Source organism: Dermacentor albipictus, chromosome 3 (assembly GCF_038994185.2).
Source record: "Dermacentor albipictus isolate Rhodes 1998 colony chromosome 3, USDA_Dalb.pri_finalv2, whole genome shotgun sequence".
Taxonomy (NCBI): Eukaryota; Metazoa; Arthropoda; class Arachnida; order Ixodida; family Ixodidae; genus Dermacentor; species Dermacentor albipictus.
In genome coordinates, this window is record NC_091823.1 from 63,942,781 (window position 1) to 63,957,610 (window position 14,830).

General features: G+C 46.9%; 1 protein-coding gene across 1 annotated transcript in view; it reads left to right on the top strand.

Moving 5' to 3' along the window:
- Positions 1-7,575: 7,575 nt before the first annotated feature.
- The window catches only part of LOC135905261 (trichohyalin-like), a 48,027-nt gene continuing 40,772 nt past the window's right edge, over positions 7,576-14,830 (top strand). The window contains exon 1 of the mRNA XM_065436282.1: positions 7,576-9,622. Coding sequence (XP_065292354.1) covers positions 7,988-9,622 — 1,635 coding nt within the window. The 5' untranslated portion in view covers positions 7,576-7,987. The remainder of the gene's footprint in view (positions 9,623-14,830) is intronic.

Consider the following 14,830-nt stretch of genomic DNA (forward strand, 5'->3'; position numbering starts at 1 on the left):
CGTCGCTTGAATTATTCCGGTTTTCAACAAACTTCATTAAAAAATTGACGGTTCAAATAAAAAATCTGCTTCCTACAGCCGCAAGATTTCAAGTATGCAACAACCCTCATCAGATTCTATACCGACAAATTTCCCAATCAGTGGACCAGCAATACCTGACGGATATCCAGATAAGATCCGAACGTTCAAGTACAATACAAAAGGTATCACGGACATTGAAGGCACGTATATTTTTTCGGTCTAATTGAAACAATTCAATGGCGCTATATACGATAATATAGTGTGTGCGTGTGCGTGTGCGTGTGCGTGTGTGTGTGCGTGTGCGTGCGTGTGTGTGTGTGTGTGTGTGTGTGTGTGTGTGTGTGTGTGTGTGTGTGTGTGTGTGTGTGTGTGTGTGTGTGTGTGTGTGTGTGTGTGTGTGTGTGTGTGTGTGTGTGTGTGTGTTTAGCTGCACCAAATTTCAAAAAAATCACCTGTGAAGGGACGTATACTTTTTTCGGTCCAATTGAAACAATTAAATGTCGCTACAGTAATTATGGTAATTGACTATTTATATAGTGATTGGCTAATTAGCGAAATTGCACTAATTCATAAACTTCGAGTTCGCCCCGGTTAGCACATGTTGCATAAAAAAACGGGTAACAGCGCAAGACGCACGACACAGTGGTTCATCTTCATCTGCCTCCTTCGTACGTCCTAGGTTTCCCACTGGTACTCGTTTTTTATGCTTCACTAATTTAAGTTTTTTTGCTAATATAATTTACATAATGCATTATTTATTTCTTTTCATCTTAGCACACATTCTTTTTTACATATTATTAGCCCATATATATCTAAGGATGGCACCGGTTTCGATATATGCGCCTTCAAGCTTGCGGTAAAAATGCGCTGTTGTTCCTTTTACTTTTTAACAGAAACGCTACGCTATGCATTCCACTGAAGCACGAAAGTAACTGGAATGCCAGTGTATTTCGTCACAGACTTCCAGGATTAGTATTTCGAAACTAGTATCATCCTGAGAATTCGTTCCAAGTGGATACGTCTTGCGAACTCACCGGCTACTTTTCCTAAATTTCAATGTGTCCCGTAAAGTGATTAATTTACCATTTAGTTAGTGTAATTATATAAATTATTAAATTGAGTATCTTGAGATATCGTAGAAGTATTGCCCGCCTCATCGAGTAATTTAGTTGAAGGGTCAGAATTGCGTTATCTGCAATAGACAATTTTTAAAAAATTTGGCGCAGCTAAAAACAAAAAATAAAAAGCACCTGGTATATGCAGTGCCACTTGTTCGGAACAGCTTACTGGGTATCGACCGTTGCATATTCAGCTTGGAAGTCCCGTCGACGTCCTCTAGATATCCAGGAGTCCCACACCAAGATGAAAACCTCCAGTAGACTTCACAGCGACGGAGTCGGCAAGGCCCCGAAAACGCGTCATCACGGACATGATTGGAAGGAGGAATCAGCGTGCAAAATATGTTCTGCGAACGTGTTCCAACAGAAGGCCTGTCAAGCGGTTGTGGGTCCGCGTCACAGACAACGCTTTTTCTAAATCCACATAAACGTTTAGGTTGTAAGCTACAAGGAAAATTCCGAGCCATCGCCCTTTGACCTGTTTTCGCTGACGCATATGAATAGACGGTCACACAGAGGTTCGGCCTTTTAGTTTTGTAGAAAAAGAAGCATGTTTTGTGAAATGTTCAAATTATAACACAAAGCTGCAAAAATCGCCTGCCCGAAAACCAATCTCAAACTGCCGGAAAAGAAACTATGAGATTCTATAGCGTCTCCAAATCATGCATACAACGTTCTTAATTCCAATATGTTTTATTCCGATAGCAATTATATGGACATCTACAAGCGAATTATCGCCGTCGGCGCTGCCGTGACGCCCCGCATATATTTAGGCGTATGTATTCTACATGTTTATCCATGCAGTATATGCTGGTTGCTTTGCTAGACTATTCTGTCACTAAGGTTGCTCTTACCACGTCTCACGTTCTTGCCTAAAGTATTCCTCAAGCTTTTGAGAATGGCAGCCCACACACAAATGTCATGAGATGACATTTACAGCGCAGGAATCTTACCTCAAATCTCCGCAGACTACTAAATATTAAAATTTCAAAACAATATCAGCGTTCAAACCTGAAAGTGATGAAATTTCACTGGCGCGCCTGTTTACGCGTGCAGTTTACGGGCGCCTGTGCGATGCCATTACAGACCCTACACGGCGTGTTAAAACATTTTAGTGTGCAAGAAATTTTGGTACACCCGCGTATGTTCCTTCCACATTGGTCGCACCCGAGTATAATTAAAACACCATCCGAAAAGTTCAAGCGGACGCTAGACCTTGCTATTGCATTCAAGGCTTCGCCCGAATGGCGAAACTTCCAATTTCTTTACAGCATTTACGCTTAAAATTTTAATAAGTTGAATACCCAGCTGTGCCAGACGTAAGGCCTTGAAGAGGGAACTACCCAGGGTACTTCCAGCGGTATATATATATATATATATATATATATATATATATATATATATATATATATATATATATATATATATATATATATATATATATATACTCATTTCCCGTCAATACAGTGGTTGATGGAAGACGTGACACTAAAGGCGAGACACGCTTGACGAAGGTCTCGCACCTTTTACAGCAGGCAACAGCAGGGAACATCATGAATATTACACTCATATTAACAAAGAACTTATTCCGGACAGAAACAATTACTGGCATACACTTCGAGGCGTTTTTGTTTTACTCAGCGTCGTACGTGTAATAGCTGCAGATATAATGCGTAGCATTCGGTCCATGCCCGCTGTAAACATTCCGATGTATTCCGATGCATTCCGATGCAAATTACTGTCCACTACACAGCACAAAATGCACACTAAACGAACGTATTCAAGAACTGCACCACCTAAAACAATCATAGGCAACAACAACCAAATAACGTGCCACGGATACCCAGTGAATGTCATATATTCGAGTGATGCGTCCGATGGGCGTCCTCTGGATGTTTCAAAGTAAAAAAGTGCAGATTGTAACGTCCGATATATATCCGAATGTCCGAGAGTGACGTCTGCAGAACGTTCAGCAGGATGCCTTTTTTTTCGCACCGGACAATCTTGTATACATTAGTAATATGTCATTCAGATTTGTGGAGATGCCCATCGGGCGTCGTGATGTACGTAGTCGGACGTCTCACGGACGTACCCCGGACTTACGCCTCATTGGGTACTGAGGAAAACGATTGATCCTTTCCCTTGTATTTAGGTAGGGGCCTTGAGCTAAAGCTTCCTCTTCATTCTACACATGTTGCTCGTGGGCGTGTGCACAAAGGCTCGCTAACAACGTTAGTTGTAAAAGGAGAGACCGTGTGATTTGTTTCACAGTTTCAGTTTCGATCGTGTACGCTTTGGTTTTGTCGTCGCAGTCTTATACTCCTGTATTCGCAAGACACTGCGAGATGTCAAAGTGCTGGTTAAATATGCAAAATGTTTGTGTGGTTTAATCATGAACTCGCAACAAATTTAAATGGTTTCAGATATTTTTTTCGTACAAGGCATGAACAGCAAGCACAGCAAGCACAGTAGCGGCTTCTTATTAATTATTGCGGTGATGTGTTTAAGAAAGAGAGCCCCGGATGGCTTTGTACGTCTTCAGTTTCGCAATACCCGTCGTACTGAACAAGGTGTGGGAAAGCCCCGCCATACGCGCGTATTTGTAACCAAAAGCGGCAAACGGCAATCGTCGACATTGTCACGCTGTGCTCCCTCCGCCCATGAGTTTTCTTAACTTGATCATTGCCTAGCTCGAGTGCGAACGGTGCTTTATATTTGTCCGGTTGCAGCGTGGCAGCTTCTTCTGACATGACAGTTCTTCTGACATGCAAAATCAAAATTGCGCACGATTTTCTCGGCCTGTTTTAAGGACATACATCTCTCCCTCATTGTCATTTTTTTTTTTGTGGAAGTTGTCACGGGGAAACCGGCCAGCTCGGGTACGCGGGTGAACATACTATTTCATAGCTCCTGACGAAGTTATCGCGCCTGCCAGGAAAATATGCAAAACAAGTGACGCAGGCTGTAACCAGTATCCTCATAGGGTCTGCAATGTAATCGGAGCTTTGCGTCTGGACCGACGAGACGCTTGCCTTTGCATATCCCAGACACGGGATATCCAACGTGCAATCTGTTTTTCACGCTGCGAACGCTGCAAAGTGGGGGAAAAAGGAAACGAAGGCATTAGGTTTTCACATTGCTTGCATTAGGTTTCCACTTAGTTCCTGGTCTGGGAGAACCGAGCAAACAAAATTATCGCTTCAGCATTGAAATTCAGTTGAACTTGAACAACACCCCGAACTGAAACGAAACCTCATTTCACCCGTGAGCACCATGGCTGCTTAGATGTGCAGCAACCTTATGCAGAGAGAGGCCATGCACTCCGTGCCCTTACAGACATTCGGGAGCGTTCTGAAATGGGGATGTCGTTTACTGCTGTGCCCTGGCTCCAATTAAAAATTAAATTATGGGGTTTTACGTGCCAAAACCACTTTCTGATTATGAGGCACGCCGTAGTGGAGGACTCCGGAAATTTCGACCACCTGGGGTTCTTTAACGTGCACCTAAATCTAAGTACACGGGTGTTTTCGCATTTCGCCCCCATCGAAATGCGGCCGCCGTGGCCGGGATTCGATCCCGCGACCTCGTGCTCAGCAGCCTAACACCATAGCCACTGAGCAACCGCGGCGGGTCCTGGCTCCAATAGGGGCCGCCTCGCTCTACCATATAAAACATTACAACTTACACTTATCCAGGGGCAGGAAATACATCTTCGGAGGCTTCGGATTGGAGTTGCCCTTAGACCATCCGTTAACGATTCACAAGAAGTCAACCAACTAACGTGATCCAAGTGGTCGGCTACTGTGCCAACGTCTGGACAACTACTTTGGCTGTGCCCTGGAACTCGGGTAATCACAATTTAGATTATAAGAAAGGCGGGACTGAAGCCAGATATACTTGGAAACTACACCCACTGGGAGCCGGACAATAAGTTTGCAGATACATTGCTACAGTTCCTGCGCTATGCAGAGATACAAGCGCTTATACGCGTATTAGTTAAGTTTATTTCCCACATAGCCTTGCGGCAAATCCTCTCCCCCCAAAAAAGAAAAAAAAGTCTTCGGCGTACTATGGCCCACATGTAGAGGTTGCACGACTTTGTAGCGTTTCCATAGACCACACAAGTTATTCCAATCTGACCGAGCATCCTGACGGAACTTTGCCTAGCTCTTGTAAACACGGAAGAAACAGACCGAAAAGCGCAGATTACATATGCTATTCAACGTAATCATGCGCAGGGCTTCTCATTAAAAGAGACACACTCAATTCGATTAAAGAATTACGGGGTTTTACGTGGCAAAACAACGATTTCATTATGAGGCACGCCGTAGTGGGATACTCCGGAATAATTCGGACCACCAGGGGTTCTTTAACGTGCGCCTAAATCTAAGTGCAGGGGTGCTTTCGCATTTCGCCCTCATTTAAATGTGGCCGCCGTGGCCGGGATTCGATCCCGCAACCTTGGGCTTACCCGCCCAAAACCATAGCCACTAAGCAACCACGTAGAGTTCACAATCGTATGTTCAATGAACTGGTTCAGATCTGTGCATTTAACTTCGTAATGTTTCTCATATGACGCTTAATCGTATTGCTAGGCGTTCTTGTTTTACTTTGTGTTTTCCTATTCTTTTACTTTGCTTTTAGCGCGCTTATTTTCAACAAATTAGCAAGTTCTCGCTTGGCCGCTAGATGCGCCGACAGAATTCGAAGTTCGCGTTCCATCAAATTGCACGCGCGTCAGGAATAGTGCATACATTCTCGAATATACGGGAGCACCAGAGATCAGGGTATCGAACCGAACCGGAGCTGAACCGAAAACCAGAACTGAATCGTTATTTTGAGCCGTATCGGAACCGAACCAAACGAGTATGTTTTCCGCCATCTCGGAACCGAGCCCGAACCGGAATATTTCATGCGTTAGTATTCCTTGGGTACTTCACGCACTTTCTTTGGGCTTTGTGTGTTTGTATGTATGTATATGTAACCGTTTTCCCTCCCACCTGGGTCACTGTATAGTTCATGGTTGAATGGTTATCATCGGGCTGCTGTGGTGAAGGAACAGGGTTTGAAACCAACCATTGGACCAACTTGTGTGGCTGAGTATGTGGGAATATGTACACATGTGCCGCTTTTCAACGAACCTCTTCCACGCCGACATGTGTCCCTTTAGATGCCGAACTGGGTAGGTAACGCTGTTCAATGAAACTCTTTGATGCCGACTTGGAGCACTGGGTATGTACTTTTAATTAATGAACCTCCCAGCGATTAATCTGGAATCTAGGATGAGACATCTATAAGCAGAAGACGAACTTGACGCGTGAGATTCGATTCGTTGGCTGACAGCTGTACTTTGATTTGAGTGTTTCGGGCATGGGAAGTCCGCGCAATAAGGAGTTAGATTCTCAACTCATATGTTGGGTCAGTGGCATGCTTTCGGCCGTTACTGCAGCGTGGCCGCATTATCTAGGGCCCACGTTCACAAAAATGTTCTTATCCTAGAATTGTTCCTAAGAGCAATCGCCAGCCAATCGTGATGTTCGACATATACAGCTTGTCCCATATAACTTGAGCCAAAGCTTTAAAAATGAAAGGCACTCCGGACGCGAGTTGAGCCGCATGCATAATGTTGGCACTGGCCTAGAGTTACTCAGGCTATTTTTTATTTTCGCCCTAATTAACGGATTAGTTATGTTTAATTATTCATTTTTTTAAGTATTGGCTGCCGACCCGAAGCGTGATATGCAAAGTTCTAGAGCACCTTGAGAAACCTCTCAATAAATTGTTTCCAATACGATATATCTCACGTGGTCCTTTTTTTCCGCGTTCCAAAGAAAGCCCGCGAAATATGAAAGAATATCACGTGATGGGGTGCTTGTGCACTGTTATTGTGTTGCTCTCAAGCGTGCGATGGATGAAAAAGGTCGGCTGCAGCGAGACTGGCCCACGACAGGGCTTTATGCCTTGTGAAGGTATCTGGGCATGTGGCTCTTATCGCATGACGGTGCAAATGCATGCTGCTTTCGATGGGCACTTGTCTTCGTCTTGACGCACACTCTCACTTGGATTTCATTCATACTAACGTTTACTGCGGGCATGAAATGAGCGTTTTAAAACTAGGGAAATACAAAGATATAGTAGCAGAAATTGCCGCCCCTCCCCACCCGGAAGTTTTTTTTTTTTTTTCTAAGGCAGGAAGTGTAAGGCACGATACACCAGAAACCGGTGCGTCGAAAGGTGGGGTTGAGGTCTACCTCCCTCGGACGCTTCCACTGGTATGCCACTATTGAGGCATCCCGTAGATTACGTCACACATTTTATCGCCGTTGATGCGTGAAGCTGTGGGAGCCAGCGGCTGGGTGCCGTCGCACCGATTGCATGAAGCGGCGCCGCGCCACGTTGTGGCCACGGCCAGCCGAGGACGCAGGAGACAAGTGGGGAGTGCCTGCGCCGGCGTGCGCCAGCGTTTAGAGGGCGCTCCGTGCGCTGTAGTGCGTGCTTCCCGCCATTCAGCAAGGCAGCAGGACGGACGACCGGGAACTGACGCGGCACTGGGGCTGCCACCGCAGCGGCATGTCTCGAATCCAAAAATATCTCGCCGCCTCGGTCGGTCCTAGCGCTGGTATTTATGGATCCCTTCTGCGAAGGCTTACTGCGCGCACAGAGCCCCGGGCTGCGTCGCTTTTCTTCCCGTGCTGCATGCACGCGAAATGCGGCTGGCCTTCTCTTAGCCGCAGTGGCGGCATGCTCCGGTCCTCGGCACTGGGCTCTGTCGCGGTGATGCAGCTTCGAGCACGTGATCATCGATCGTCGCCGGCCGTATTATGATGTGAACGTGACGCGGCGGAACAATGAGTGCCGGGGAGTGTCCCGGATTCGTGCCCCACTTCGCCAAGGCCTCGAGGTGCAAGCGCTGCTTCCGCGATGTCTCCGAGCATGGCAAGCCAACCGCAGCGGCCCCCGCAACTGCCGCCAAAACGACGACGAACGAACGTCAGCCGGGGAAGCTTCCCGGCCAGAGCCGCAGGGACAGCTTTCCAAGCCCCCAAAATACACGTGTTGCTGCCGGCTCGTCGCCTTCGCCGGCGAGCTCCGCGCCAACAGCTGGACATTCGAAGGCCGCCAAGCTGCCCACAGCGGCCGCCGCTGCGAACGCCGCTTCAGAAGAAGAGGCCAAGGCTGTCCTGAGGCGCAGGCGGACCGCGGACGACAGTGAGGAGGCTGAGGAAGAAGTCACCAGCGTCAAACTCAGGAGGCGCCGTCCGCTCTCCGCCGAGATCGGCGACGAGACGGCAACGAACGGCCGCTCTCGGAACTCCGTCGATTCGTCGCGGCTCCAAGTGAACAAAAGTGACTCGGAGTCTCAGAGCAGTGACACCGAAACGCAGCAGCAGCAGCAGCAGCAGCAGCAGCAGCAGAAGCGACGCTCGTCTTCGTACGGCGCGAAGGAACGCAGGCGAAGCCAGCGCATCAAGATCGTGGAGGCGCAAGAAGTGGAGAAGGGCCCGTCTCCCTCGTTGCCCTCAGACTCCGCAACGGTCGCGTCGCCATCGGCGGACGTGGAGTTCATCCTGAAGGTGAAGACCACCGCCAGTCAGCAAAAGGAGGAACGCGATGACGACGACGACGATGACGGGAGTTTGGCGCTTACGGAGACGACCGAAACCACAGACACCACACTGGCATACTACGACAGCTACGAGGACATGGAGAACACCGTGGCCAAACTCAAAAGCCAGCTCGCGGCGGCCGAGGACAAGGTCCAGAGGCTCGAGAAGGAGAAGCTCGAGATGCAGAAGAGGCGGTCGGAGGTGACCGATACTGACAAGAAGACGCTCGAGAAGACGGCCTCCGAGATACTGAAGCAGAGATCTAAGATCAATGAGCTCGAGGCCATTAACGAAGAACTCAGAGACGACAACAGGTGTCTCAAGCTGGAGGTGAAGGAACTCCAGCAGGAAGTGGACAAGCGGGACTTGGAGGAAAACATCAAGAAGGAAGCCGAAGCGTTAAAAGTGAAACTTCAGCAGGCCGAGACGCTGTGCGAAGAGCTGATGGAAGAGAACGAAGAGATCAAAAAGGAAGTGCAGGACCTCGAAGAGCAGCTAGAAGAACTGCAGGATTCGTACCGCGAAGACCAGCAGAGCGAGTACCATGACTTGAAGAAGGAACTCGAAGCGACGTCGAAAAACTGCCGCGTGTTGCAGTTCAAGCTGCGCAAGGCAGAGAGGCGCTGCGAACAGTTGGAACTCGAGAGGGGACAACTGGACGACAAGCTTTCGGAGCTACAGAAGACGGCGCAAATTGAAGTCGACAAGACGAGAATGAAAGTGCTCGAAGATGAGCTCCACGTTGCGAACGAGCTCTCTGTTAAGCTTGCCACAGAACTGGAAGTGTTCAAGGATGCGAAAACTAAGCTCGAGATGGACAATGCCGCTCTCAAGAAACAAATGAGCAGCGGGGCCAAAGGTGTTACTGTGAGCCAAGTAAGTGTTTAACTATATAAAGCGTTCACTCACAATGCAATATTCCTTCCGTTGTCAGCAGACGCGGATGGCGCAGTCACATTCTCTTGGACAATAACCTGGGCGCGCTTTCCTGCCGGTGAACACATGCTGGCACTTGAAACCTTGCCAAGGCATCTGCGTCTGGCATTAAAACAGAACAGCGGGGGTCCTCTGGGAGAGCTTGATGAATAGGTGGTGCTTTAAGCCTAGCAGGTGCGTTGCAGACACAGTCGCTTAAAAAAACAACAAATAATAACATTGAACGTCCACATATTACAGCAATACGCGTGTCTTATAAACAAAAGGCGCTTGAAGCTAACGAGTTGGCACAGCCTAAACCCAAATGGTAGAAGCAGCAGTCTTGCAAAAGGCGGTTCCATGGCACGTGCGATTTCTTATTTGTTTAAGGAGCGTAATTTTCTGGAAACCAACGAAGAAAAAGCTTTATCACATGGGCAGTTTTAAACTCCGGAACAAAGCGAGCGTTGTTTGCTACCACACTTAAGAACTATGGCGCTGTGGGTTTTCGTGGGAAGTGTCTTGAACCAACGCAGCAGATAAAACATGGTGAAATATCGACGAAAATGTTGTAGTTGTGTCAGATCTTCGTAGTGCTCAAATAACGTGTCTGAAGGTACGAGTAAATTCAATGAAGTCATTTGAAAACGGTTAGGCTAGGCCCGACGATTCTGCACACGCAAATTCAGTTAGCGAAAATTGTGGACTCTTGGTGTGGACAAGGTTCGTTTTCACTTTTTGTCTCCTACGAAAAGTGGCAAGGAATATTAGGTGACACACCTTGACGATGTCTGTTGCCAAGAACGAATTGTGTTCTGCGCAGTGTTCTGAACGAAAGGGATAACCTAAAGGGTTATACTTTGTGTGGACTTCATTCTTGAAGCGATTTTGTAATAGCAAATAATGAGCTGTTCTATTACGGAAGTCATCAAGGTAGATGTACTATTGAAGGCGTTGTAATAGCCAAAGTAGCAGATTATTAGAAAGAAACCTGGCGCCAGTTTCTTAGTGCGGGGCCAGCGAAGCGCCTATGCCTCCAGGAAACGGAAGCTGCGCATGGATTTGTTTACATTAAGGTTTTCCGGTTCTGAAAGTCAGTTGTGACTTATTATGCCAACCTTATTGAATTCACTTTGTCATGACAAGTTCATCCTGCGAATAATTAATTTAATTAAACATCTGAAAGCTTCCATGCAACTATTGTGCTGACAAAGTTTAGGGTATAATTGAATAGAATGTTTAAAAAGAAGCAGAGACAGGCTGAGTGTTGCTCTCTAAATGTAATATTTACACGTATGGCGACACACGCAGGTTAAAGTGCGGTTTATTGATTATTTCGTGTTAAAATATATTTGTCAGTGAGCACAAAACCCAACTTTACTCCTCGAGAGGTACTTTGAGAAGAAAGTTTGAAACAGAAATCATCCCGAGAGAACCATACTATGAAGTCCAATGTTCTTTCTGAGAGGAGCTACACCAAATTGTTAGAAAATCGATGATGTGTAGTATGCCTTTGATTGGACTGTACTGTCAGCGCTATGACACGGAAGAAGGAAAGATGTTATACTCTCGTTGCCTCACGCTTGATTCCTATGCACAGTGAATAAGTATTGAACGCTATAACTATATCATTAGTTATCAATAATGTAATAATTCAATAGTGTTGCTGACCCCCTTTCCGGCGTTCTAATCCTTCAACTACTGTGTCTGAATCAATATGCAACTAATTCTCATTAAAGTAGCAGTTTCCGATTTTCCGTCAGGTGGGACCATACGAAGGTGCACCGGCCGGCGGAAAATAAAACAAAAATTACGCCACATGTGAGTGTGCATGACCGGTCTGACATCATGGTTGCCATGATTCCGGGGCAAGACTCAATAGTGTATGCCTGCAATAATGAAAGGGCAGAGTGGCTGGTACATAAGATGGAAAATTGGGCGTGTCGGTGGAGATTCGCGGTTGGTTCCAAGAGAGTCATCGCAGATTGGACACAAAAGAACGGAAGAAAGTTGCTGGGCAAACGCTTGAAAGATGACAAACAAGTCGCCATTATCCAACAAACCGTGATCGGCCAAAGACGGATGTAGGTAAACCACTTACGTGAAACAGATTGCACGTGTATGCAACGCACGTAAGCAATTACACAGAGCTGGAAAAAGCTTTGCCGTGATGTGAAAAGAAAAAAAAAACAAGCTGGACAGCAAAAATATGTCGGTACCGTACACTGTTGGAAATTAAACTAAATTTGAAGCAAGTGTCCCGATGTATACAAGTGACGCACGAATGTTCAATGTATTGAACGAAAAGTACCTGTATCGTTCAAGGGCACACAGCCTACCAGCAACAGGTTCTGGGATGCACGCATGCAGGTTCTTTTTGCCATCTGCCGGCGAAGCTGCTGGATTCGCAGCCGCAACGCGCGACACGCTGCCGTTAATTCTGGCTCGGTGTTGGCGATTCAGTTCTACCCTCGTGACAGTAAACGTCAGAATCGTCCCGCTCTTACTGCCGGCGAATACTTGTGTACAATAAGGCCTGCGTACCGAATATGGACGTTGGTACCACGAAGACACATTTGTTAAAATTAATCGTATGACCGGAAAGTTCGTCAACAGCTCAGCATCACGCCCATCTGGTTACCAGTCAGCGTCTCCAGTGGTGAGCTTTGCCGAGGATCATTCATCTTAGCGTTGCACTGTTTAGGATAATATTGATTCTTGATGCGAACACTCAGCCCCATCGATCTGAGGCTGAACATTCCAAGCGACTATCAAGTTGCTGCGCGCTCATACTGTTAGACACTGTATGTTGTAGGCACCCTGCTATTGCTAGACGAGATACAGGGGCGGGAAAGCACCCGAGTGAAAGATAGCTTCAAGGATACGCCATGTTAGCGCTTTGTTTCAAACTGCTTCTTGCAAAGAAATCGTTTCTCGCTTAGAGCCATAGTGGTACTCCTTTATAGTTCGATTTCACTCATTTTAGTGCGAGGCAAAGGACAAGCAGCCTGCTGTGTAACCATCATGGCGAGAAAAAAATATTCTCGCTCGTGCATAGGCATGTTCCGGATGCGCTGCATGGCAGGGAAAAGGAAAGCTGCTGATCCCGGATACAGCTGTAAGGGAGCTGGCAGCTGTTCTGCGCTTATAAGCAAAACAATTGCGAGCGTCTGCAATCGATGTGAAAGAAAGGCGCCCCTTTCCCGATCAGCGGAGGCAATCAAAGACCGAAGCTGCTGATGCACGCAACTCATCACCTGCATGGATAATTATGACAGCGTGCAACCAAAGTTGTGTCCAAGAGGCTAGTTAGGCAGCGTGCCGAGCAGAAATGTTTCACTAGACATAAAATAATGTTAAAATCTCCATAAATACATTTATATTGCACACGTCTCGAGCATTCGTTGCTTGAAAACAATTTCGATGTTCGCTCTAATATTTCTATGCAATTCTATTGTCGAGAGAATGAACACTCAAGCGCTGAACGTTTAGTCGGTCAAGGTCTCTTCGCGCCGTGAATGGTTGCTCACAAAAGGCGCACGCGGCTGATGATGTTGATCGCTTATATTTATTTCATAAGGAGAGTTCTATGCCCTTGGCCAGGTAATCAGTTTTTGTTCATCACCACCTGTCAAGCTGTTCCCCGGAGGAGAAATCGTCGTTGCTGACGTACCCGCCTTTATTTATTTATTGATGCGAAAGCGTCAAATGGCGCATTGAACGAAAAAGACGACGTCAGTCCTCAGTCGCGAAACTCCACCTAAAGTCTCATTGGCTGCGACGCTACGTCACGAGAGTGCCTGGACAAATTCCCATTGGCTGCGACGCCACGGCACGAGCGCGCCTCGACGGATCAGAGTTGGCGAAAGGGTCGACTTCCTGGGTGATAGCGGGCCAGGCGTTGCGTGAGGGGAGAGGGCATCGACGTGACGCCACGTCACCTTCGCTCTCGAAATCCTCTGTCGTCCACTCGTTTCTTGTCCGCGTAAGTTCTCGCCTGCGTACTAACCGCGCCTGGGTGAGCCTAATTCAAGACGCGCCAAGCGTCGCAGTGGGCTCGCTTGCCTGCGAGGAGTTCATAACTTCAAGGACCGCTCAGCGGCGTTCAATTGGACATTCACTCGTGTTCACAACTCATAAGAAATGCTTATATATCCTCGGTTTTGCTTATTTATTAATATATAATTTATTTATTTCTCTTTGCTACGCTCTTGGTGATGAGACACTGCAACTGACTGAGTAACTGCGCGCACATTGATAGCGAAAAAGAAAAGAAGAGTGAACGTACAAGCACCGACTGTTCCTCGAAACATTGGCCCTCGCATGCTCATTGGAAATTTTTTTGTCAAAACTATAGTAAATGTTTAATGCTACTCTCGAGAGAAAGAGTCGGAACAGTACTAGCAGAAAAAATAAACTGGAGTTGTCTTCTACGTACGTGCGCGCACGTACGTAGAAGCGTAGAAACGTTTCCAAGACAATTTCATTGTCTAACTAGTGGTGCTACGAACGAGAGAACAAGATTTGGCTTTGTATGTACATTTTGTGATAATTATGGTACCAAGCTAATGCACTAGACAACACACAACGTGTCTGTGCAGCTGCTTTACTATCTGCAATCTCTTCCTGCACTGTGAGCGTCATCGACCTTGCCGAGTTGCCTCCCCGGGGAGGCAACTCGGCTTCAATCAACGGCCGTTGATTGAACAGCACCTAACGTTGGCCTCTTCCATTCTGAGAAAACCGTTTTGTGCGCAATATGGCGCAGATGAACATCTGTTCGCGTAACAGAAATTCTTACAGTGTAACTTTCACGGCGGTGTCGCGTCAAAGGACGCCATCCTTTTGAGAGCCAGTTCACCTACAAAAGCGCGATCGTCTATTTAATGGCGGTAGCGCTTTTAAAAAGGAAGTACCGTGACATGGCACCATGCCATCTAAACAGCGCCTGTAGCACATAAATACGTTTTTCTCCGTAGTTCCAGCGCTTCCATCGCCTTTCCTTGCACGGTTTTAGTCTCCAGGTGAAGCCAGTATAGGCGTCGTGCAAAGCGGTTGGCGCAAGGACTATTTTACGCCAATGAATGCGGCTTATTAAGACGACAAGATAGAGTAAAATATTTGAACAATGGCTCTAGCCCTGCTTCGGGAAGTGGTAAGAAGAAATAA